Source organism: Seriola dumerili, unplaced genomic scaffold (assembly GCF_002260705.1).
Source record: "Seriola dumerili isolate Sdu_G_001 unplaced genomic scaffold, Sdu_1.0 BDQW01000465.1, whole genome shotgun sequence".
NCBI classification, from domain to species: Eukaryota; Metazoa; Chordata; class Actinopteri; order Carangiformes; family Carangidae; genus Seriola; species Seriola dumerili.
In genome coordinates this window covers 478,856-504,186 of record NW_019174720.1, presented here as the reverse complement: position 1 = coordinate 504,186, position 25,331 = coordinate 478,856, and the positions used below count along the sequence as shown (strand labels likewise).

The 25,331-nt window shown below is 39.4% G+C and overlaps 1 protein-coding gene across 4 annotated transcripts; it reads left to right on the top strand.

Annotated features, from left to right (window-relative positions):
• The first annotated feature begins 1,702 nt into the window (after window positions 1-1,702).
• Window positions 1,703-15,886, top strand: dnajc24 (DnaJ heat shock protein family (Hsp40) member C24). 4 transcript variants are annotated; one of them, XM_022763020.1, is made up of 5 exons: window positions 1,703-1,760; window positions 3,816-3,924; window positions 5,537-5,672; window positions 11,928-11,996; window positions 14,955-15,886. In XM_022763020.1, the coding sequence occupies exons 2-5, from the start codon at window positions 3,823-3,825 to the stop codon at window positions 15,143-15,145; spliced, it is 498 nt and encodes a 165-aa protein (XP_022618741.1). In that variant the 5' UTR covers window positions 1,703-1,760; window positions 3,816-3,822; the 3' UTR covers window positions 15,146-15,886. The 4 variants fall into 4 exon arrangements, with proteins under 4 accessions (XP_022618741.1, XP_022618739.1, XP_022618740.1 ...); XM_022763018.1 differs by having other exon boundaries at window positions 1,715-2,190; XM_022763019.1 differs by having other exon boundaries at window positions 1,715-2,190; window positions 3,805-3,924.
• The last annotated feature ends 9,445 nt before the right edge of the window (window positions 15,887-25,331 follow it).

The window sequence follows — 25,331 nt, the reverse complement described above, 5'->3', positions numbered from 1 at the left end:
AAGCTGGAGGGGATGAGGGTGGATCCCTGCTTCACATCCTGGATTGTGGATTACCTGACAAGACGACCACAGTACATCAGGCTGGGTAACTGTGTCTCAGGGACAGTGATGAGCAGCACTGGGGCTCCACAGGGATCTGTTCTGGCTCTGTTCCTGTTCACCCTGTATACAGCCGACTTTAAATACAAGTCTGAGTCCTGCCACATCCAGAAATATTCGGATGACACAGCTATTATGGCGAGTATCAGGAACGGGCAGGAAGAGGAGTACAGGGATCTGACAATGGCCTTCAGTGAATGGAGTGACAAGAACTGCCTCCTTCTGAACATCTCCAAGACCAAGGAGATGGTCATGGACTGTCGGAGGTCTAGGCCCACCCTACAGCCAGTCAACATTCGAGGGAAGGACATTGAGGTGGTGCACACTTATAAATACCTAGGTGTTCACCTGGACAGTAAACTGAACTGGTCCCTGAACACAGATGCTATCTACAGGAAGGGGCAAAGCTGGCTCTTTTTCCTCAGGAGGCTCAGGTCCTTTTGACGTCTGCAGTGAAATGCTGCACATGTTTTATCAGTCAGTGGTGGCCAGTGTACTCTTTTATGCTGCAGTCTGCTGGGGCAGCAGCATGTCAGACATGAACACAAGGAGACTGGACAAGCTGGTCAAAAAGGCTGGGTCTGTGCTTGGCAGGAGTCTGGACTCACTCAGGACTGTTGTGGAGAGATGCATCCAATGTAAGATGGAGGCCATCTTGGACAATACCAACCATCCTCTCCACAACATTCTGGGAGGACAGAGAAGCAGCTACAGCTGCAGCAAACGTCTCATCTCACTGCGCTGCAGAACAGAGTGGTTCAGGAGATCCTTTGTTCCCACTGCCATCAGGCTGTACAACACCTCAGCCAAGGGAAGTGGAGTAATCCAAATATTGTTGTTTATTTATTATCAACTGTTATCTATCTATCTATCTATCTATCTATCTATCTATCTATCTATCTATCTATCTATCTATCTATCTATCTATCTATCAGTGTGTCTGTCTATCTGTGTGTCTGTGTGTCTGTGTGTCTGTGTGTCTGTCTGTCTGTCTGTCTGTCCATGGACCAAAAAGAAACCATACATACAACATTATATAATAATAATTGGACACTATATTGATTCATTACATGGACTAAAGAGCAGTAAAGCAGTAAAAGCAGTAGAAACCTGTAAAGGCCTAAATATTTTCCTTTTAATATCTTTGTTTTCTTTCATGGTACCCCTGTTTGGTTTTGTCCTTTTGTCCTTTGGAAATACCTTTGTTTATTATTTTCATCATCCTTATTTATATGTTGCATTTATTTCCTTTTATTGTATTTTTTCATTTGTATGTATTGTTCATATTTAACTATGTATCTTATTTAAGAAGCTATTGTTTAATTGTTTTAATAAGGACAATGTTTTGAATAATAAAGCATTTATTATCTCTCTATTGATGGGTACATAATGTTACATATACATATATATATATATATATATATATATATATATATATATACATATATATGTATTTGCATGTGGTTGCTTTTTCCGTTTCTCACAAAGTTGCAGAGATGTAGCAATGACGCTTTTATTCTTTAATTCTAAATGTCTAAAAAGACAGGAAGTTGTCAGCGGAACAGTATTCTGGCGGACTATACACGCAGCTTGTTTTTCACGGGGACTCATAACATTGCTGTACACAATGTCGTCTCACGAGTGACAGCATTATTTTTAAGGTATCTTCAGTGATTTACATCTAGAGCACAAACAGAAAAAACAGAACTAAAGGACAGAACCCAAAGTGTCTGTTTAATGCGCTCTACTCATCACAAGCTAACGTTAAAGGAAGAACAACGTTTCCGGTTTCTTCAACGTTAAACGTTGGTTCCATACAGTGCCCGAGCGTGTATTTTGATGTGAGTTCATCTTGGTGGAGTTAGCGCCATGTTTTTGCTCTATAACACCGTGTAGAAAACGTTGGTGGGATTTTTCTCTAAGACCCAGACGGAGTCGTAGCTTCGTAGCCAGTCAGTTCACTCTGTGCCTGTGTAACAACGCTACAGTGCCTCCAGTCTCACTGTCAGTGGAGCTTCCCAAAACACCTCAAACATCTGTCATCCACTTCTGATGGAGAAGAATCAGTGTTGTTAAGAACCTGTAACTAAAGTAAGTCCAGATTCAACGTAGGGATAACTATCAAGTATATTTGTATATCTGTTCAATTCTTTAATTAATAACAAGGTTTATGAGCCACCTCATCATTATGTTTCTTAAAAATGTATTTGGCATTCAATGATTCTCTGTCCTCCACTTAAAAATAATTTTTGGATTCGTTTTTCAGTTTTTAATAGGTATATTACATATATTAACAATTGTTTTGATAATAGATTACACTGTTGATTATTTTCTTGATAATTCAATTAATTGTTTGGTCAGAAAATTGTGCCAAATATGAGGTAATGTTTCCAGGTGTCTTGTTCAGTCTGACCAAAAATCCCAAACTCCAGAACATTCAGTATTGAATATAGATGAGCAAAGTAGTTGCTGATTAATTCTGTGGTTCTTTTATTGATTATCTGAATACTATGTTGGTGAGAATCCACTAGAGATGCCCCAATATTTTTTTTTCCAGTGGTGAGACACAGTTTTCTTTTGTATGTCATGTAATCCAGTTGTTCAGTGAATAATTAATAAGTAAATCAGTGCCTCATAGTTTTTTGAATAGTGTCTGTAAAGAGAGGAGTGTTAGTGTGAGGAGTGTGGAGGAGGTTTGGACAAGATATCAACAGCCTCTCTCAGAGTACTGAGTGTAGTGTTCAGCTAATAGCAGCAGCAGTTTTTCTGTCCACCGGACACACTGAGGAGGCAGAACATGACCATGTCATTCTTGATGTGTTGTTTAGATTTGCCCCTTCTTCTCTACTGATAATTCATTTGGAGTTCTGACCTTTACAAATTCAGTGTTTTAAAAGAGTGTGTATTTAGTTACCTTTGCGCTTTGTACTCGCTACTGATCAAGCAAAAATCATAATCAGGATTATTTTGATCAATATTGAGATCATGATTATTTAACACCATTAATCATTGACTTTGGAAACACCACACATTTATTGAACTTAAAAAAAAAAGTATTTTTATCAGTGGACTCTCTTGAACTTTAAATACAATTCAATGGAAAAACATAAAAACATGAGATAAATAAAAAAAATGTTTTTTCAATTCATAATATCTAAATATATACAATTAAATATACAATATATTATTTAATAAAAATAGATAAGATCAACTACAACACATCAACCCTGGCAGCAGCTTGTTGATAGTTGATAGTAAAGCTAATATCAAGCACCACCAAAAAAATAAAAAACAAAATAAAAAAAACAGATTTCAAAACTAAAAGCATTGTGTCTATGTAGATTTTCCAGTTATACACGATATAAGTTAAAGATATCTGAGAGTGGGATAGCAGCCAAACAGGGAACAGTCTCTCCAAACTATATATATAAAGTCTCTGAACCGACAAACTGCTCGAGATGATGCACTCCTACGTACGTTGCTAACATACATCAAAGTGTAATCAGGAAGTGGTTGGAGGGGATTGTTTTTAATCTTAATCAAAAATAAAATAAAATAATTCTCCCAGCCCTACTTTCAACTATGTTTTTGTAGTTTAAGATGTGCACTACATGCTGCAATGAGCCCAGTGATGCTTATATGTAAATGCCAGTGTGAAGAGCATTAACTTTACCAGTAGTCATTGATGTCTCAGTCTGATTTTAGTGTTGTGTTAGAGCAGGGATGTGCGAAGCAGAAAAGAAGGACCTGTATGCTGTCCTGGGAGCCAGCCCCTCACACTCGGTCCAGCAGCTCAGACACAGATACCAGCAGCTGGCCCTACAGGTAAACACACGACCCTCTGTGCCAGCCTGAAGTAACACACAGCTACTACTAGATAGTGTCTGAGGATGCCCCACTGTCTGTCTGTCTGTCTGTCTGTCTGTCTGTCTGTCTGTCTGTCTGTCTGTCTGTCTGTCTGTCTGTCTGTCTGTCTGTCTGTCTGTCTGTCTGTCTGTCTGTCTGTCTGCCTCCACAGTAGAGGGCACATGCACTATATAGTTATAGCAGAATCCAAGTGTAGTCTCTCTCTCTCTCTCTTTCTTTCTCTCTCTCTCTCCCTCTCTCTTTCTGCCTCGGACTGTGAGGGTTTATAAGGAAATATAACACAAACAATTATAATCTTTGGTGTCTTTATTGAACATTCACAGTTCTGGTGGAAAAAGTCAGTGAACCCTTTGGTTTAATAACCGGTTGAACTTCATTTGGCTCCAATAATCTCCAACAAGAGCTTCCAGTAGCTGCTGATCAGAGCTGCTCAATGTTCAGGAGGAAGTTTGGACCATCCTTCTTTCAAGAACTACTTCAGTTCAAACATATTCTTAGGATATCTGGTTTTCATGTCTTTCTTTGGCTCAGTCCACAACATTTCCACAGGATTCAGGTCTGGGCTCTGACTGGGCCACTTCAGAAGGTGGATTATCTTTGTTTGAAGTTGTTCTATAGGCAGTTTGTGTGACTGTGGACTGATGAAGATGATGATCTAAAGTCTTTGAGAGGACTCTGTGACCCTTTCAGCTTCATGCTAATCAACAATTCTTGATCATAAGTCCTCTGAGATATGTGAGGCCTGGTTCACATCAGCAGATGTTTCTTGTGAACAGCAAACTCTAAATATTTTAGTGTTTTTTATATTTCAAAGTGTCTCCAACCCAAACCTCCAGTCTTGTTTCAATGATTGGACTCCAGGTTTGATAACTCCTGAACTTTTGTTGATGTCATTAGTTGAGGGGTTCACATACATTTTCCAGTTACACTGTGATAGTTTGGATGATGTTTTCAATATGGACAAGAACACTATAATGATTTTGTGTTATTAGTTCAGATTGACTGTTTGTTCATAATTGCAACTTGGATGAAGATCTGACCATATTTGAGGACAAATTTATACATAAATGAAGGTCATTCCTAAGGGTTCAATTACTTTTTCTTGCCACTGTATTGATAGCCAGTACTCAAGGCAAACTCAGTGTTTGCTCAATTCAAATCTGTTTTTCATGTCTTAACACAACACACACACGCCTGCATGTATATGGAGGAGGTTATGGCTCACTGCAGTCTATTCATGCTGTCATAAGGTCATCACTTCTTGACAGGACTATATGGTAGAAAAGTAGGGACAAAATCTACACACTTTGTTCTGTGTTAAAACAGATGCTGAAGTTCAGCTGTGGATTATCAGTCTTCAGGAGTCTGAGCTTGTTAAATCAAGTTGGTGTGTTCCAGAGTGCCTTTTTTTAGTATGAATTTCCCTGTGTATCTGTGCGTGTGTGTGTGTGTGTGTGTGTGTGTGTGTGTGTGTGTGTGTGTGTGTGTGTGTGTGTGTGTGTGTGTGTGTGTGTGTGTGTGTGTGTGTGTGTGTGTGTGTGTGTGTGTGTGTGTGTGTGTGTGTTTGTAGTACCACCCAGACCGTCTTAGAGGCGAGTGTCCGACAGAAGCAGAGTCTGGTCTGGAGAAGTTTCTGGAAGTTGATGCAGCGTGGAGGATCCTCAGCGACCCGAACAGTAGGAGACAGTACGACCTGCAGAGGAGAGGTAGGACCTCACATTTCACTTATAATGTAATAACGTTGCATTAATTTTTACAGAGGTAAATGTAACAATTAATCATGACATTGACTTTGTGAAATATCACACAGCCTAGGTGGCTCATTTTACATTTATTATTCTAGTGTCTATATGATATTTGCAGTACTTACAAGTACTGACAGCAGAACAGTGTTTTTACAATAGCTTGAGAATTTGTCAGCATAGCATTACCAGTCCTGTTAAGAAATATAGGGATTTCTGTCTACTGAAACTCTTGAGTTCTTTTAATTTGAAATAGTTACGGAAGGTGTTAACTCTGTATTAACAGGTAATGCGGTAACTTCAACACGGATGAATGAAAACAAAGCTTCGTACTAAAATACTGCTATGATTAATTTTACATATCAAACAGAGGGAGTTAGACATAAAGACCTGCCTCTAATAAAAGTCTTACCTTCTGCAGGTAAATAAAAAAAAAGACTGCTTGTTAACATGTAATCTTAATCAGCCATGTGTAAGTCACTGTTTGAAACTTGTCCCATTGTCATGACAACAGAAACAGGAAAATCATAGGTAGGTAGGTATGCTATGTTATTTGTACCCGTAGGTAATTTTGTTTTGCAGTAAAAGCACACAGCACAGACAACACCACATACACAGGGTAAGGAAAGATAAATAAATCAGTTAAGACATTACTTCTATGCACTAACCGTAACCCTTATTTATATGAGTGATGGCTGATAGAACAAAGCACTTTATACTGTTTTGTTCTGCACTTTGGGACTATGAACCTTCGTTCAGAAGGAAGAAGCTGAAATTCACTGTTCAGAGGGTGTGAGCCGTCATTTAAAATCAAGTCAGCTATCTGCTGTAACTGTCTGGTGTACAGGGATGCTAGGTTAAGATGTGCACCAATCAGCTGACTGGACCATTTAACAATTTGATTGAGAGAATGCCCGCTCTTTAAAGACAGATTTTCAAGCCATTATGCTTGAGACAAGATCAAATCGATTCAACAAAAGCACGGTAGAATAAGATCATCACGGTCTTGTCAATATGGAAATGCCACAGTTTTCTCAGACACAATAAATGCTGGTGCCCCTTCTTGCACACAGCTTCACAATTTACCTCAAAGTTCTACCAGAGGTGTTTTTAAGATTATACACATTCCACTGTTCTTGTGGGGAGACAGTAGAGGAGTGAAGTTGGTCAGTTTCACACATTGACCACACGCGGTCCTGCATATTAAGTTGACATGAATGAAAATTAAAAATATACATAGATGATGTGATTTGAGAAGAATCTCAACAACTTCAAGTTGTCTCACAGTATCAAAGTTGATTAAACTGATCTTATTTCCTTTGTGGATAATTTACTACAGTGCCATTTGAAGATGAAACAAGAAGCACATTTCTGTAGCTCTCTGCATGTTTCACTTTGTGCTGCTGCTGCAGTCTTTATGTTACTCTGTCAGTATTCAATTCAGACTTGTTTCATGTTCAGAGTGCTACAGAAATGTTACAAGTCTGACCTAGAAACTTCTCAAACGATCATACTGTTGTTTCAGAAACTGTAGGAAATAAGATGTTTTTCTGTCGGTATATGTGCGTAAATGCTTCCTTGAAAGCTCCTGCCTCTCCCTCACTATTTATCCTATTTTAAATTATCACTAGTTTAGCAGCAATTATTCCTCACACTAATTAAAAGCCAAGCAAAGTTTAGCACTAATTATTCATGGTTCAAAGTCATTATCACTGTCAAACTGTACAACTTGATAATGACTGTTTCCTCAAGAGTGAAGTGTAAAAAATGTGTGTGAACATCCATCCGTTCACCTGTCTATCCATCCCTCCATCATCACTCTATCCATCAGTCCATTGATTTCACTTTCCATCTGTTGACTGAGATTCTGTCCACTGTATTCTTTTTGAGTGTTTTTTTTGACAGTGTCTTTCCAAGTGTTTCTGTTTGTCAGTATGTCTTTTAGACAATGTGTTTTTTTGACATTGTTTAACAGTGTGTCTTTTTGAGACTGTTTGTGTCTTTCTGACATTGTGTCTTTTGACAGTGTCTGTTTGACAGTGTGTCTATTTGACAGTGTGTCTATTTGACAGTGCATCTTTTAGACAATGTGTCTTTTAGACAGTTTGTTCTTTTGACGGGGTGTCTTTTAGACGGTGTGTCTTTTAGACCGTTTGTCCTTTTGACAGTGTCTGTTTGACAGTGTGTCTTTCTGACAATGTGTCTTTTTGAAACTGTGTTTGACAGTGTCTTTTTGACAGTGTATATTTTTGATAGTGTTTCTGTTTGATAGTGTTTCTGTATGACAGTATGTCTTTTTGATAGTGTGTCTTTTAGACAGTTTGTCCTTTTGACAATGTGTCTTTTTGACAGTATGTCTTTTACACAGTGTGTATTTTTGACAGTGTGTCTTTTTGACAGTATGTCTTGCCAAATGATGCGCTGGCAACAAGTGGCTGCAAGTCCGCATAGCTTGTAGTTTGTCTCTCACAGTGTCTTTTATTTATTTTACACAATATAAAATAGGAAACAATAACTTTACAGTCCACCTGTGTGTCCTTAGCTGCTAAAGCAACTAGCATGTAAGCTGTCATGCTGTTTACAACGACAACAACTCTGAACTGCGTTTTCTTCTTCTCTTAGTGCATTAAAGAAATTGTCTCTTGTAGCCTCAACAGCATCACCTGGTGGCGGAACTCAAATAGCGCTCAACTCATAAATGAACTAAATGCATTGCAAATTAAACCATTAAATTAACAGAATTACACACAAAAATAAATCAGGTGGGTCTCTAAATTCACAATATGACATACCAACAATAATAAACATAATTGAAATAACTGACCCCTCAGTAATATATTTGTATATATTAGTATATTTTTTGTCCATTGATCCATTTTTTATTCTACGTCGTTGTTTCGTCTGACGATGGATAAATTAATGTACACAAAGGAAGAACTCCTGGCTTTAAAGTTTACCAGATATGGAGTTAAACATCCCATACCGGCTGAGCTGAAGAAGCCATACCGTGGATGCAAAGCCGGGACTAAGCTAAAGGCTAGGAGATGGAGATATAAGCCTTATCTACCATCGATCCTCATGGGAAATGTCAACTCCGTGGTTAACAAGTGTGATGAACTGGAGGCACTTGTGAAGAACCAGCGAGCATATCGTGAGTGTAGTCTCATGTGTTTCACAGAGACCTGGTTAAACGACAACACTCCGACCGTTGTGTGGATTTACCCGGCTTCACTGCAGTACGAGTGGACAGAGACGCCAGTGCAAGTGGAAAGAGTAACTGTGGAGGACTGGTTCTGCTTGTGAACTGTAGATGGTGCAACCCAATCACATCACAGAGAACGAGAAGATCTGCTGTCGGGATATTAAACTGTTGGCAGTTGGTCTTAGACCGTACTATGTACGAGGGAGTTCTCACACATCGTCGCCATTGTTGTTTACATTCAACCACGAGCAGAGCCTGCAGTCGCGTGTGACTTCTTTCACAAGAATGTTGCGAGAGTACAGACCCAGCACCCTGATGCATTCATTGCATCACCTGACTGGCTTCACTCAGTATGTTGACTGTCCCACAAGGGAAAATAAGACACTTGATCTGTTGCATGCAAATATCAAGGAGGCCTACACTGCTTCAGCTCTACCACCACTTGGCAGATCAGATCATAATCTGTTTTTTCTTCAGCCTTTCCTACAAGCCTTGTGTACTGAGGCAGGCTGCAACCACCTGCTCATTCAGAAACTGGACCCCGGAGGCCAGTGAGTCTCTAAAAGACTGTTTTGAGTGCACAGATTGGAATGTACTGTTGGAGTCACAGGGAAATGATAAAAGTAAGGACCCTGACCTTGACAGAATGGTTGAATGTATCACGGACTACATTAACTTCTGTTAGGTAGTTACATGAGGATTATGTTCTGTGATTTCTCAAGTTCATTTAGCACCATCCAACCCCCCATTCTTTAAGACAAACTGGAAGGGATGGGGGTGGATCCCTGCTTCACATCCTGGATTGTGGATTACCTGACAAGCCTACCACAGTACGTCAGGCTGGGTAACTGTGTCTCAGGGACAGTGATGAGCAGCACTGGGGCTCCACAGGGATCTGTTCTGGCTCTGTTCCTGTTCACCCTGTATACAGCCGACTTTAAATACAACTCTGAGTCCTGCCACATCCAGAAATACTCGGATGACACAGCTATTGTGGTGCATATCAGGAACGGGCAGGAAGAGGAGTACAGGGATCCGACGATGGCCTTCAGTGAATGGAGCAACAAGAAATGTTGTCCTTCTGAACACCTCCAAGACCAAGGAGATGGTGATGGACTGTCGGAGGTCTAGGCCCACCCTTCTGCCAGTCAGCATTCGAGGGAAGGACATTGAGGTGGTGCACACTTATAAATACCTAGGTGTGCAACTGGACAGTAAACTGGACTGGTCTCTGAACACGGATGCCATCTACAGGAAGGGGCAGAGCTGGCTCTTTTTCCTCAGGAGGCTTAGGTCCTTTGATGTCTGCAGTGAAATGCTACACATGTTTTATCTGTCAGTGGTGGCCAGTGTACTCTTTTATGCTGCAGTCTGCTGGGGCAGCAGCATGTCAGACATGAACACAAGGAGACTGGACAAGCTGGTCAAAAAGGCTGGGTCTGTGCTTGGCAAGAGTGTGGACTCACTCAGGACTGTTGTGGAGAGATGCATCCAATGTAAGATGGAGGCCATCTTGAACAGTACCAACCATCCTCTCCACAACATTCTGGGAGGACAGAGAAGCAGCTACAGCTGCAGCAAACGTCTCATCTCACTTCGTGCAGAACAGAGTGGTTCAGGAGATCCTTTGTTCCCACTGCCATCAGGCTATACAACACCTCAGCCAAGGGAAGTGGAGTAATCCAAATATTGTTGTTTATTTGTTATCAACTGTTATCTATCTATCTATCTATCTATCTATCTATCTATCTATCTATCTATCTATCTATCTATCTATCTATCTATCTATCTATCTGTCTTTTAGACAGTGTGTCTTTTAGACAGTTCTGTACTTTTGACAGTGTGTCTTTAAGATAGTGTCTTTTAGACAGTGTCAGTTTGACAGTGTTATTTTGAGACTGTTAGATAGTGTTTCTTTCTGACAATGTGTCTTTTGACAGTGTCTATTTGACAGTGTGTCTTTTTATTAGTGTTTCTTTTAGTCAATGTGTCTTTTAGACAGTTCGTCCTTTTGACAGTGTGTCTTTTGACAGTGTGACTTTTTGTCCATGTGTCTTTTAGACAATGTGTTCTTTTGACAGCGTGTCTTTTATACAGTTTGTCCTTTTGACAGTGTGTATCTTTGACAGTGTCTGTTTGACAGTGTGTCTTTTTGAGACTGTGTTTGACAGTGTTTCTATCTGACAATGTGTCTGTTTGACAGTTTGTCTTTTAGACAGTTCGTCCTTTTGACAATGTGTGTTTTTGACATTGTGTTTTTAGACAGTGTGTGTATTAGACAGTTCGACCTTTTTACAGTGTATATTTTTGACATTGTCTGTTTGACAGTGTTTCTGTTTGACAGTGTGTCTTTTTGACAATGTCTGTTTGACAGTGTGTCTTTTTGACAGTGTCTGTTTGACAGTGTGTCTTTTTGACATTGTTTGACAGTGTTTCTGTTGGCCAGTGTGTCTATATGACAGTGTGTCTTTTTTGACAGTGTGTCCGTTTCCTAAACATAGCTAAGTTGTTTTGTGCCTAAACCTAAGCAAACCATGACCATTCCACACGCTTAACCCCCTGTTTATTACTGTAACAAAAGTCCAGTGCACATAACCCTAACCCTAACGCTAACCCTTGTTTTAACCCCAACCTAACCCTAACCCTATGATAACCTTGTGCCAGAGCCCCTCATAACACTCTTCAGAGTGTTATGTTTTAACCCCAACCTAACCCTAAGCATGAGAATAAAGGTCTGGTAGGACTGTTCTCGTGGGGGTGATATTTTGGGTGAGTAGGGAAAAGAAGCTATGTGATCGTTCAGGTTAGAGATTGTGTTGGACGTATGCAGTCTAGTATCAAACAGACTCAGTCACAAACGCTCACAGTGAGGTGCTTCCACTTTAGCCATGTATTCTGCCTCGTCCAGACTCAATACACACATATAGTGTAAAGACCTCATAGTGTTCATAGTGAATATTACATAATTCTGCTCGTCTTCCTTCCACCATAATAATGATGCATTAATGCTTCTCCAGCACAGGAGCTGAAACAGGATTGGCCAGTAGATTCTACAGTCCATCTGGAGGACATGACCTGGGACAAGGGTAATGACACACCATTTACACTAAGACACACAAAAACAAAATAGCAGTAGATGGTGAAGATGATAAATGATACATTTGTTATCTTGCATACAGAGTCACGTATCTTTGCCTTAACCACAGGATATCCAGCAGCTAAATTCTGAGTGTAAAATTAACACTTCCTTCTACATTGTAACAAGGTAGTTTCACACTTAACTCATCAGTTTGTTCAGCTGCATCGTCTGTACTCACACTACAACTCCACTAAATTTGTCTACTTCAAGTTGTCAGTGCATTATTCAGGCAATATAGGCAGGGTTTCTGACAGTAAAGCTGCCAGGATATGCAGAGCTGGGGGTGCTCAGTTTGGTGAATAGAGCCCAGTCCCAGAACATGCATGCACGAAATATGCTCTCAATGACAGGCAGGATGGGCTTTGACGACTCAAGGCTAGGGGTTGACGTCGCTAGTGTGCTTTCCAGCCTTTATATCTAGGTTTCAAACCAGGACTGACTCAGGTCTGGGCAGGGTCAACTTAGGTCCCCGCAGGACGCCAGGTTTGGAATACACTGGTGGAAACCCTGAAAGGAGAGACAGACAATAACTAATAACAAAATAATAACAAAATAATGAAAACTAGGTGTGAAAACTGAAATAAAATGAACTTAACTGAAATAAAAACAAAAACAAGGTTTAATAAAAAAAGATAACTAACTCAAACTGTATTGGATGTTTACAAAACTAACTAAAATTATAGAGAAAATTTTGTCAGTTTTTCTCTTTATTGCGTACATAAGCCTGTAGTATTTTAGGGGGATATGACAGCTAACATTCATTTCTTTAGCTGTGTCAGACAGAGCAGTATCTTACCAGATGATTGGCTCTCAGTGTACGACCAGTACATATGCACTTAAAGTGTCCAAAACGTTCACCGTATTAATAAAGTCAAGTATTTTATTGTTAATTAACTGCAGTGATGAGCCGGAGAGCTGCAGCTCCTGTAGCTGGTGCTGGACAGTCCAGTTCACTGGTGAGTTAATTTTGAGTTGGTTCATATAAATTAATCAAACATCAAGAGTTTGTTGGGTTTTGAGTTTTTTCAAGTTTTCTTCTCGACATGCATCTCACCTCAGAAAAACAACTACACACATTTACACACTTGCATCTGGTGTGACTGTTTACATGTTTTTGCCTGGATGTAGATTTTATGTTCTGTTGTTGCTGTGGTTGTTCTCCAGTTATTTTTCTGGTTAATGATACAAACAAACTGACTAACACAGACCTTTTATAGTGGATGGTTGTTCATCAGTCCTTTCATTTTTAAAATGGTTTGATGTTTTGTTGAGTTTTTATTATACAATACTTTTTCTGACCTTTTGAATCTGGCTTTGACAAACACCTTGTATTATAAAAAAAAACTGAAACTAATAAAAACTAAACTAAGACTGAGCGTTTTCAAAAAATAAAAACTAAACTAAATAAGCAAATTAATTCAAACTAAAATTAAAAATAAAAACTAATGAAAAATCCAAAACTATTATAAACTTGGTAAGACACCTACAATAAACTTTGTTAAATAAAATGGAAGGAATACAATGTACTGTAGATACATATAGAGCACTCAGAAAGTTTTCAGAACCCTTCACTTCACAGTTTATGTTGCAGTCTCATGCTAACATTGTTTACATTCATTTCTCCCTCATCAGTCTACATGCAGTACCTCATGATGACAAGTGAAAACAGAAGTTTAGAAATGCTGTTTTTATTAAAAAGGAGAAACTGAAATATCATATTGACAGAAGTATTCAGACACTTTACTCAGGACTCAGTTGATGTCTTCTTGGGTCTGATCCAACAAGCTTTTCACACCATTCTTCTGTGCAGATCCTCTCAGCTCTGTCAGGTTGTTGAGGACTTCAGTGGACAGATGTTTTCAGGTCTCTGCAGATGTTGGATCGGGTTCTGGTCAGGATATTGACAGAGTTGTCTCTAAGCCACTCTTGTGTTGTCTCAGCTGTGTGCTGAGGGTCATTGTCCTGTTGGAAGGTGAACCTTCAGCCCGATCTGAGGTCCTGAGTCTCCCTGTCCCCCCACAGCCTGATGCTGCCTCCACCATGCTTCACCATTGGGATGGTGTTCAGGTGATGAGCGGTGTCTGGTTTCCTCCAGACATGACTCTGTGAGCTGAGACCGAACAGTTCAGGCGTCGTCTCATCAGACCAGAGAATCTGGTTTCTCTCAGTCTCACAGTCCTTTAGCTGCTTCTTTACAAACTGTCAGTGAGGAGAAGCTTCGTCTGGATTCCCTGACATAAAGGCCAGATCAGTGGAGAGCTGATGGCCGTCCTTCTGGAGGTTTCTCTGGAGCTCAGAGTGACCATCTCTTCTCCCTGATGTCTCAGTTAGTCCAGGTCCAGCTCTAGAAGAGTCCTGGTTGTTCCAGACTTCTTCATGTGAGAATGATGGAGACCACTGTTCTTCTCAGGAACCTTCAGTGCAGCAGAAATGTTTTTGAGCCTCGACACAATCCTGTCTCTGAGCTCTGCAGCAGTTCCTTCCTCCTCATGGTTTCTGCTCTGATCTGCATTGTCAACTGTGAGACCTGATATAGACAGGTGTGTGTCTTTCACATCATGGCCAATCAGCTGAGTTTACCAGGCGGACTCCAGTCAAGGTGTAGAAACAGAGATGATCAGGAGAAACGGAGGAACCTGAGCTTAACTTCAAGAGTCATAGCAAAGTGTCTGAATACTTCTGAATACTCATTTTTTCAAGTGAATGGGAAAGTGGTCTCAGACTTTTGGATCCCCACTGTATATACAAGAGATGGATATATATACACATACAAATGTTTGTATTCTAATTGTTTTAAATAGCAAATGAATATAGAGAAATCTCGCCGTATGTGTTTATGATCACTGTCTGAGGAAGGTAGATAAATCCACACTTTTCTATCTAAAATGTGATTATGTTGTTTCAGATCAAGGTGTGTATTCGTACTGTTGTCGCTGTGGAGGAGGATTCAGCATCTCAGAGGAGGAGGTGGAGGAGGAGGAGACACAGAGGAGGCAACATGATGATGAAGAGGAGGAAACAGTGGAAGGACAGCACAAAGGAGTGGTTGTCTGCTGTGATACATGTTCCCTCAGTGTGTATGTCACATGGTCATGACATCAACAGACTCCAATGTTAAAATGTCTAATAACACTCGATTGGATACCTTTCACTTTTCATACTGTTGAGCAAACATTTGTTCATTTCCCACCAAATCACCACAGTGCTCTGTGGGTTGATGGAGGTCAGTAGTTATGAGTTTTGCTAAGATACATGTCAACATCTCAGATTTCATGTTCAACATGTCCATCACTTTTATTTAGGGGCCCACAAAGCAAGGCACCAACGCACCAATAAAGTGGCTCACTGAGAACAAACTGTGTGTATGAGGTAGTTTGAATGTTGGAGGTGACTTGCTTTTTATTACTCATTACTAGAGGAATAACTAAACATAAGGCACTCCAAGCAGAGAGAGCAGGAGAGAGGGAGGGAGAGAGAGAAGTCATCTGTAACAAGGTTTCGTACTAATGACTATGACCAACTCTTCATATCAAACAGAGGGAGTTACACATAAAGACCTGCCTCTAATAAAAGTCTGTCATGTTCTGGAGTGAAGAACATAAAGACTAAACCATTGCGTATCCAGTCGGAGGCTGTTCTCTGTGTGAGAGACTCAATAAGAAAGACAGACTGTCTCAGGCCCTGGTGGTTCACCTGGGGGTGCGCGCCTGCCATCTAGGCTTAGTCTTTGCTGTGGCAGTCCAGGCTCCAGTCCAGCCTGTGGCTCTTTGCTGCGTGTCATCCTCTCACTCACTCACTCACTCACTCACTCACTCACTCACTCACTCACTCACTCACTCACTCACTCTGACTAATAGAGGCAAAAGCCTGAAAAATAACTTTAAAAAAATAAAGATATTGTGTCTCCTCTAACTTTCTCTGTCAGTGATCATGTTGTGTTGACAGTGCTCTACCTGAATGTGTAACCTATAAATTATTGGGAATTATTCAATTATGACAGATGTGTGACAAGTGTTTCTATTTTAAGTGGTGTAGCTTTTCTTGCATCTACGGTACTCGTCACATGTTTCTACTCAGCCAATCATTGCAACTTGAGTGAGAAAGCTTGGGGACATTTAGCCCAGCTGGACCACCTTGAATTTTAAATGAATACCCTTGGTATACAATTAAGACAAGTCCAACTAAACTAAACCAAACCAAACAAAAGAACCCATGTGGTGTAAGGGGGATATCCAGCGATGGAGTGAGAGGGGGAAGATTGGGATGGATGATCCTGAATGCATTCTGTATGGAGTGGCCAGGTGCACCCAGTTGCACAAATGTAAACTCCGCCTACCAGGACCTGAAGGGATACAAGACACAACCCTACAGGCCATGGTATAGCCAGCGGGCTGTCACAATGTAAATAACAAAATGTCATAATTAAACATACACGTGTGTTTTCACTGGTCAGATACTTAAAGTTTAATTTACATATTTTGCTCATACCATAGAGAATTTAAAAATTGTGGAGCACCAGAGACACCATCATGGGGACTGTTGTGAGGCCATGTGATGCTGAAGCAGTGGAGGGTGATGATGTATCCTGAGAGTCTACCTTTGAGGTTTTACTGAGGCAGAGTGAGGGGCGTCTGTAGACTCTGGGGTCCTCACTACATGTCTAAACCTGCCTGCATGATGCTACTTAGCATGCCTGATGCTCATCAACCACATCACACACACACACACACACACACACACACACACACACACACAACCTGTATGTTCAAAACCAGTCAACAGTTAAAGCTGATTTGGGTACATGGATAACGTGTTCATATTGTACTCATTTATTCCTACATTTCTTGTACAACTCTGTTGAACGAGGATTTATTTTCAGAGGGATTTCTGTTGTTGTCTTTTTCTATGAATAATGAGATTAACATTCAATAAAATTAAGCAGTAATTTGTCGTACTGCATTTATAAAACTGGCCATGAATGCCGGTAACAAATGCAATGGAAAAGACCCTTTGCCTGTTTCCATGTGGTTTAATTAATAATTAATTAATTAATTAATTTAATATATATACAGTATATTATTTATTTATTTTTTTTCACTCATCTTGTACCTATGTTTCTGTACCTTCATAATGGCTCCTGTCTGGTGGTGGGGTGAGGCGATTGGCCTTAATGGATTACTTTAACATCTTAATTTTTCCTTTTTTTTTTTTTATTATTTTACCCTCTGTGTCTTCCCCTATAAAGTGCTATGTGTCTTTGAAAAAATATGATTCTGACGTTGTGAACACAATATCTCAAATGAATTTCCCCTATGGGATACATAAAGTATCTATCTATCTATATCTATCTATCTCGAGAACTCCTCAAGGGAATTTCTTCAAATTTGGCACACATGTCCACTTCTTGGACAAACTGAGGCCAAAGGCCAAAGATCAAGGTCAGTCTTACCTCACAAAACACTTTTTAGCCATTACTCAAGACTTCGCAAAGCCAATATGACACAATTTCACACAAGTGTTTAATATTTTATATAATTCTGGATAAACAGGATTACTGGATGTAACCTGAAACTAGTCTGAGAGATGGAGGCAGACAACCACAAGGCGGTAATTGTAGTTTTTTTTTTTTTTTTTTATCATTTGAATATTGGACATCAGAGAGACAGACTTTTAAAGTAGACTGGCCCTTTTTTAATTACAAAAAATGTCTGCCTTCTCTTCACTCAGAACTGTGATTTGTGTCAAGGTACTGTACATCCTTAAAGCATCCTCACAAAGTGCAGATACAGCATTGTAATACCAAGAATGATGACGCATCAACCCAGACTCCAGAGGTAAATCAACATTCATCTGACTCATCATTTCACCAAATCTTGAACATTTTCCTCACGGTCCAAACAATGATCCGAAATCTGGGAAAAAGCAAAAACTGAGGGAAAAAAGCAAATCATTTGTATAGTATAGTATAGTAAAACCATATGTTGAAAATTTGTCCTGTGACCCCAGGTTTAGAACCGGTGTCCTAAATGACAGCGCCATTCTCCTCTCAGCGGGGCTGTGACAGACACACAAAGGGATAAAGGCTGATAATGACTCTGCTCTCTCTCTGGTCACTCAGCCTGCAAAGGTCACAGCTGACAGAAGCTCCGAGAGATGATCGTCTCTCATCTATTATCCCCCCCTATCCATCCATCCATCCATCCATCCACCCATCCAGGGTGGCAGGAATTGAAAGTTAGGGTGTGACAGGGGGATGGGGGGGTTGGGGTGGGGGTTAATGTATTGCCTGAATCTCCACTAATTATTTTCTCTCCACAGCATTATCAAAATCGGCAACAGTGGTCAGCAGTGTAGGAGAGTTTCTATTGACACACTGAGAGAGGGGTGGGGGTAGAGGGATTGGATGAGGTGACAGCTGATGCTTAAATGAGGGGTTGGTAGAATATTGATGTGACAGCCACACAGACATGCTGGGATGTGCTGGGATATAAAATCACTTTCACCAACACACCACCTACAATTACAGCGCTTTAGATCACTTTCTACCAACCACCCCTCAATAGCCAACCCCAACCCCCCAAGACTCCACCCCTACCCTGTTCACACACTGTAAAATCCTCTCTTCTATCTAATTAAATCAACTCTTCTTTCACCAGTAATTAATAAAAGGATCATTCTAATTTGTTACAACTTGGATGTTATTTTTGTAGGTTTGGCCATTTTATCTTCCAGTAATAATAGGTTAATAGGTTTATTGCTGGGATTTGGGAACATCACAGAAGTCTGACAGATCAAGCAAAACAAGAATTAGACGGACATGTTGGAAACTGTCCAGCTTAGACAAAGTTATTTGGGTGCCTGGAGCTTTCACTTATATTACTTGATCTTCATCAAATGAGTTGTATCATATGATGTGGGGCCTTGTAGTTTGATTGTTTTCATGGCTGCTGTTCTACGGTGCTTTGCATATTCAGAAAAAATGGAATCTGCTGATCCATCCATCTGTTGATGAAGGCAGGCAGCTCCAGAGCAGCTACTTCAACTGATGAGACAAAACACTGTGACTATAATGTGCACTCTGACAGGTCACTGTTGCACTTTTTATCTAATGTGTTATAACAGCCTATAAATTATTTGTAAAGTGTTAATAAGGTAATTAATAAACTAGTTATAAACGATTCATAAATGCTTTGTAAGGGGAGTTAATATAAAGTGGTACCAGATGCTCTGACCCAGTAGTCTGTCCATAACCATGTGACTCTTCAAAGTTGCCCAGTCATAATGTTTTGGTTCATTGGTGTAAGTCAACTTTGTGGTGAGATCGTTTCCACAACTGTTGTCAAGTATGAACTTTGATCTGCTGTAATTAAATGAATTTATTTGTCAGGTACCTTTATCTGTAGCAACTTACAATATGTGCAACCACCACAACAACAAGCATTAGATGTTTTGAAAAGTTTTAAGTTTCCCTTTTCCAGAAAAAAAGAGTGTTGTTCCAGAACAGCAACTAAAAGGACAAAACAGATTTTTATCAAGAAAAAACTTCTACTTTTAAGCCCACATGGTTGAGAAGTCCTTAAAATGATCTGAAAAGAGGGACATTTTAACACTGACAATTCAATGACCAAATATGATTCAATATCCTGTATCTAAGCTCAACAATGACTTCAAGCTTCAACTAAGACATGAGAAGTGCTACCAGGGGTGTTGAGGTGTAGTGTGAAAAGGTGGTTTTCAGCCTGTGGTGGAAGATAGGCAATGATTCTATGGGCAATGACTCTATCTTGAGTTTTCTGGAGCCAGTGTAGTGATCAAACAAGTGCTGTGGGGAAACCTTGGAGGGTTGAAAACCAGAGGTGTATCAGAATTCTGGACTAAATTCAGACATCTAGTGACAGACGCAGGGGCTCTGGCCAAGAGAGAGTTAGGGTAGTCAAGACAGTCTAAAGATAATCTAATAGCATGTTCAAAATCCCTCTGTAATGCCAGAACCTCCTATTATTCATCATTCATTGAAGAAAAGAAGAACAACCTCAGGTTTCCTTACAGCGCTGTAGCCAGGCTGACAGTCATAGTTCTACTGTCAGATGTAATGACTTCATTACTTCCCTGCTGCTCTACTTTCTCTGAATTCACTTCAACAATTACTTCATTTAAACCATCAACTTATCTTTTAGACCCTATTAATTAATACATCTATATTAGATCTGATTTGATTTATCTTTCTTAAAAGGTTGTTAGTTGTTGCTGTTGCGATTTCCTCCAAGAAGACACATGAAACAGAAGTTTCTACTCATGGGATCTATTCTATGGTAAATTGTTAATGGCTTCCAATTCATTGCACTTATCTAGTCTTATTGACCACTCAAAGAGATTTACAAGTGAAAGGAGCATAGTCACTTGTGTGTTTCGCATGAAAAAAGGATGCAGCAAGTGTTGCAAATTCATTGAAAAGCCAGTCACTGACTGAGTCAAATTCTGTCATAGTGAAAGACTGTGTTTTTAGCTGTTAGAGTTCAATCAAAGAGCTGCAGTAACCAGATGATCTGAAACACCTGTTCCAAACAAGAACCAAATAGAGAACAATCTAAGGTAATAAGTAAAAGTAAGGAAAGAAAGCTACAGTCAACACCAACTACAAGATGTCACCACCATCACCATGGCCTGTACGAAAGCCCGTTCTACTGCTTGAAACAGAAGAAATGTCTTGGTTGCTTTTTTAATAAATATTATGTTATTTAGAGGTGGGGGATCAGGCAAAAAGATCATATGACAATCTTTTTGGGTAGAATCGCAATTGACGATCTGATATTTACCTGGACTCAAGGACAAACTAATTACATTTTGGTAGCTATAAGTCAAGGGTTACGGTCACAGTGACCTCACAAAACATGGTTTTGGCCTTGTGAATGCAATATTTCGAGAACCCTTCAAGGGGATCCCTTTACATTTGGCCCAATCATTCACTTGGAATCAAGGACAAACTAAAAAGATGTTGGTGGTCAAAAGTCAAGGTCAGTGTGACCTCACAAAACACTTTTTAGCCATTACTCAAGACTTCACACAGCAATTATGACAAAATTTCACACAAATGGTTCATATTTTATACGCCTGGATAAACAGAGATGTAATCTGAAGCTAGTTTGAGCGGCAGAGGCAGTCAACCATGAGAAAGTAATTCTAGTTTTCCATTGTTACGCAGATGACACCTAGCTGTATTCATCTATGAAGCCAGATGAATCGGGTAGTCAAACTTCAGATATGTCTTAAAGACATAAAGGCCTGGATAACCTCCACTCCAAAACATCTACCAGGCAAGTCATGGTTTGTATCTCCACATATTGAGCCTCATTGCACTTCAGACAAACTTGTACAGTGTCATTTGATCATGTGTAAATTCAAACTGGTTCAGCCTGTTCTGAATGTCTGCTCTGGAAGGCAGGGTAAAAAGTCAAAAGACTAGCATATCAACATTTACACTAGCAGAATAACACACCACAAGCCCTTAGGTCCAAATTTCTTGAGGCTCAGCTTCTTTACTCCTTCATTCTCATTGTGTAATTTAACCTATAGTCCACTCAGCCTTTAGAGTCCCACTGCACTCCTTATATTTAAAGTGTTTTGAGCTGAATATCTGTTCAGCAGTCACAGTTGTGACTGTCAAAAACAGCATAAAGGCCTCACACATCTAATTTGAGCTAAAATAAGTGAATGTACATGTCACTGTTAGAGGAGCCAGGATAAGCATTTTAGCTAGACCCATGCAGCATGCACCTGTTGGTCATTTGTGATTGTACCTGAAGCAGCAATCTTCTTTCTTACCAGCAATGTAGATCACCTTTACTGTTTGAGTGTGTGTATTGGAAATATGCCTGACATGAAATGAATCTTCAGTAACTCCATTTAAAGTGTTTACTCAGAACAAAAATAAAGTTACAAGATCCACTCTTTGTGCTCGACTTGGCACACTGTTCAAAAACTGTCTTGCTCCACAGACTAATTAACTCCAAGAGAGCTATTGGCTATGACATCACTAACAACAAAACCAAAGGAGCATTTCAACATTTTTACTATCAAGTCACTAAATACAATTGACCAATTATTAATATGGCTCTTTACAGTACTGGAGCAGAACGTCCGTGATTACCTATGACAAGACACAATAATGCTAACCATGACCTTGAATGGTGTCATCCTAAAATAAGATTCATACAAACTAATGTGTGATTTTCAGGGTTTCATTGTGTTTCATTAAAAGATTATATCTTTGTTTTCTTTCACCTTTTATAAATATTGTCTTTACTTTTATTATGAGTAATCTGGTTTTAAACCAAAATAATAAATTTGCCAGGTGGCAGTGTGAGAACATGGTTTACCCAAGGAATCATAGTTAGAGGCATATGTTCCACCGTCTTCTCCTCATACCTGTGGAGAATTAAGCAGCAAGCCATGTCTCCCTGTCTCACCCAGCTTCCCTGTATTTCAGGTTAGTAATGTGTCAAAACCTCACAGAGGTTGCTGTGGTTTGTCGCTTAACACTGCATACGAGTGAAATAAGTGGAGAAGCACTTTGTTGGAAGCAAATGGAGGCTTTCAGATGAGGGAAATAATAGAATAAAATAAAAATAGGTGGGTGTCATCAGCATAGCACTGGTAGGGGAAGTAATGTGAGCTTCAGATAGTTTGGAGTTTTAAATTAAAAGAACTAATGATCAGTCGTAGTTGAGGCAGCCTGGTCACAACTTCATGTTTTTTACAGTGTATCCTGTGCTTGTCTTTCAAAGCCCCACCCCTCTCTATCCTGCAATTGGAGCCCTTAGATCACTTTCTGTGTCTAACCCTCTACCTCTTTTCTCCCTCTTTCTTCCTCTTATCCTTTCTCACTCTCTGACCGCCTGCAAATAGACCTATTTAATCTCCCTTCTCTCTCTGCCAGTCCACCTCATCCTCTGTCTGTGTTTCTGTTTGGAGGGCTGACAGTGGTGTAAGGTTGATAGAGGGGGGGTGGAGGTGTGATGGATGTGCTTAATAACTGTCAGGATAATAACTGTGAAATGGTGGCATTGCCCTTTAATAACTGTGCCTGGAAGGCTTTGGTGAATGTGGATTATATACTCTGATAATATACTGTCATCTTAAAACCTCCTATCTAAAAAGAGGGCCATCAAGAATTATTCGCAATTATTGAATGTGTTTTCAAGTCATTTTGAAATTGAACATAAGTTGTGTTTGTGGATCAAGAGACATTTTCCTCTTATTTTCGTCTTGATAAAACTGCATTAACATGAATGTAAATGCACATAATTTAATTTTTACCTATTTCTTTGGAAAATTGAATTTCTCTCTTTGATTTGTAGAAATTTCATTTAAATGAATGAATGAACACTCTATACAACAAGCAATTGCTAACCAGTCTAGCAAGATACAAATGTTTTTTCAGGTTACTCCAGTCCTTGGATCCTTGTTTTGTTTGTTTGTCACACAAATGTGGTAAAACTGATACTGTCACCAGCTGATACTGTATATATGGATATAGTTTAGAATATAGTTTTGAAAATCTCATTGATCTCTGTATCACATTTTAGGGAAAAAAATAAAATATGACAAATATGGACACATGGACAGGATCTCCAGAGGATTACTCTGCTCTCATTCAAGCATGTCACAGTTTCTGTGAATATACTGTGAGTTATTATATTTGTTTTTATGAGACAAATATCTTAAAAATGGTAACACTGACAGAATGAGTTAAGTTAAGTTTAATATTTTTGATCACACTGGTTGTAAACACTAGTTTAAAATTTTCCAATCAGGGTAAACAGACGTGTCTTTAAAATAAAATTTCAATGTGTGGATGAAACAGAAAATAAACTACACTGAAAGGACAAAAAGTTAAGTTTGGAAGACTTTTGAAAATAATCTAAAATAATTTTTTACTTTTTTTAAAAGTTAAATTATACATACAGAATAATCAGCAGAATTCAATAATTTGCCATAGTGAACTGTCTTTGCCCCTCGACCCTTTAAAGCATCACGAACATACCAACCTTACCAATCCCTACTACTACTAAATTTTTTTTATTAAAATGTGTTAATTTATAATGATAATGAATAACATACCAGTGAAAATGTCTGCAATCACTCTGATGGCACACTACTGCAACATCGGTAATCATAGCTGTGATGGTTCTTTGTAACAGTTAATTTCAGCTTCATCAGAGTAACTAAATGAGAGGGGGTGGGAGGGACACTGCTCCACCCAGCAGCCACCTTGTTCATAAGAGGTGATGTCCCATTGGGCGCTAACTAATTGGCTGTAGCAGACAGGGCCTCAGAGACACTCAGACCTCAACTCATTAGCATGTGGTTAGCTTGTTAATAGCTTAAAAGCTTCTTTTTTTTTACTCCTTCACTTGATGAATGACCATGAAAACAATCAGTGGTTTACTAAACCCTGTGGCTCTGTGTGAGTGTGAGAGACAGAGACTCTATTTTCTGTTGTCAGTGACTGTGAGTGGTCCATGATGTAAGACTGGAACAGTAGTATGACTGGACTTGTCATGGTCCCACTCAGCTATGAAAACAGTGCTGTAATATCTTTTATGGAGGAGCTTTGTCAAGTCTGAGAAAATAACCCTGATGATATCACAATAGTATCATGACCTGCGTGTGGAATTTGAAAGATTCGTGAATTTATCAGACAGGAAGGATTAAATTGCATAATGGAAAATGTAGGATCCACTGTTATTGGAGTTTGACCCATTCATGTGACCAAAGTTAGCATATCTGAGTCTCTACTTCTTCAATTTTGACAATTAGTTGTTAATTGTATGAGGTTTAATGGACGTGAAGAACTAAACATACTGAACAGCAAGATTTGATAGTGACATCCTGGCCAGCAGAAAATTTTAATTATTCTATGAGATAAAACTTTATCTCTTTACCCCAATCAGGGGTTATCATTTCAAGTCACCTTCAATTATTATAATATCTAAGCTTTACAGGCAAGTGATTTTCAAACTTTTTGCTGCTGTCATCTCTGTGAGGAGGGGGGGTCTGCAGTGGTTGCAGATGCTGCTCAGGGCTGAAACACCTCCTTCACTCCTCTGTGATTTCACATAAAAAATCATTTATTGCTTTAGTTGATTCTGCTGATCAGCAATCAAAGATAATGCAGTAAAGGAAAAGGCTTTTTGTTGTAAAGTTAGATGGCCTTAAGATTAAATGTTGATTAGTGAGGCCCCAAGAGAGAGAGTACAAACATCAAAGGAAACATTGTAAA

Excerpts from the sequence above, each read along its gene's own strand:
- dnajc24 (XM_022763020.1), top strand. The coding sequence starts at position 3,823 with ATGTGCGAAGCAGAAAAGAAGGACCTGTATGCTGTCCTGGGAGCCAGC. Across the intron at positions 5,673-11,927 it reads GTACGACCTGCAGAGGAGAG|CACAGGAGCTGAAACAGGAT; the intron begins GTAGGACCTCAC and ends ATGCTTCTCCAG. Across the intron at positions 11,997-14,954 it reads GGACATGACCTGGGACAAGG|ATCAAGGTGTGTATTCGTAC; the intron begins GTAATGACACAC and ends ATGTTGTTTCAG.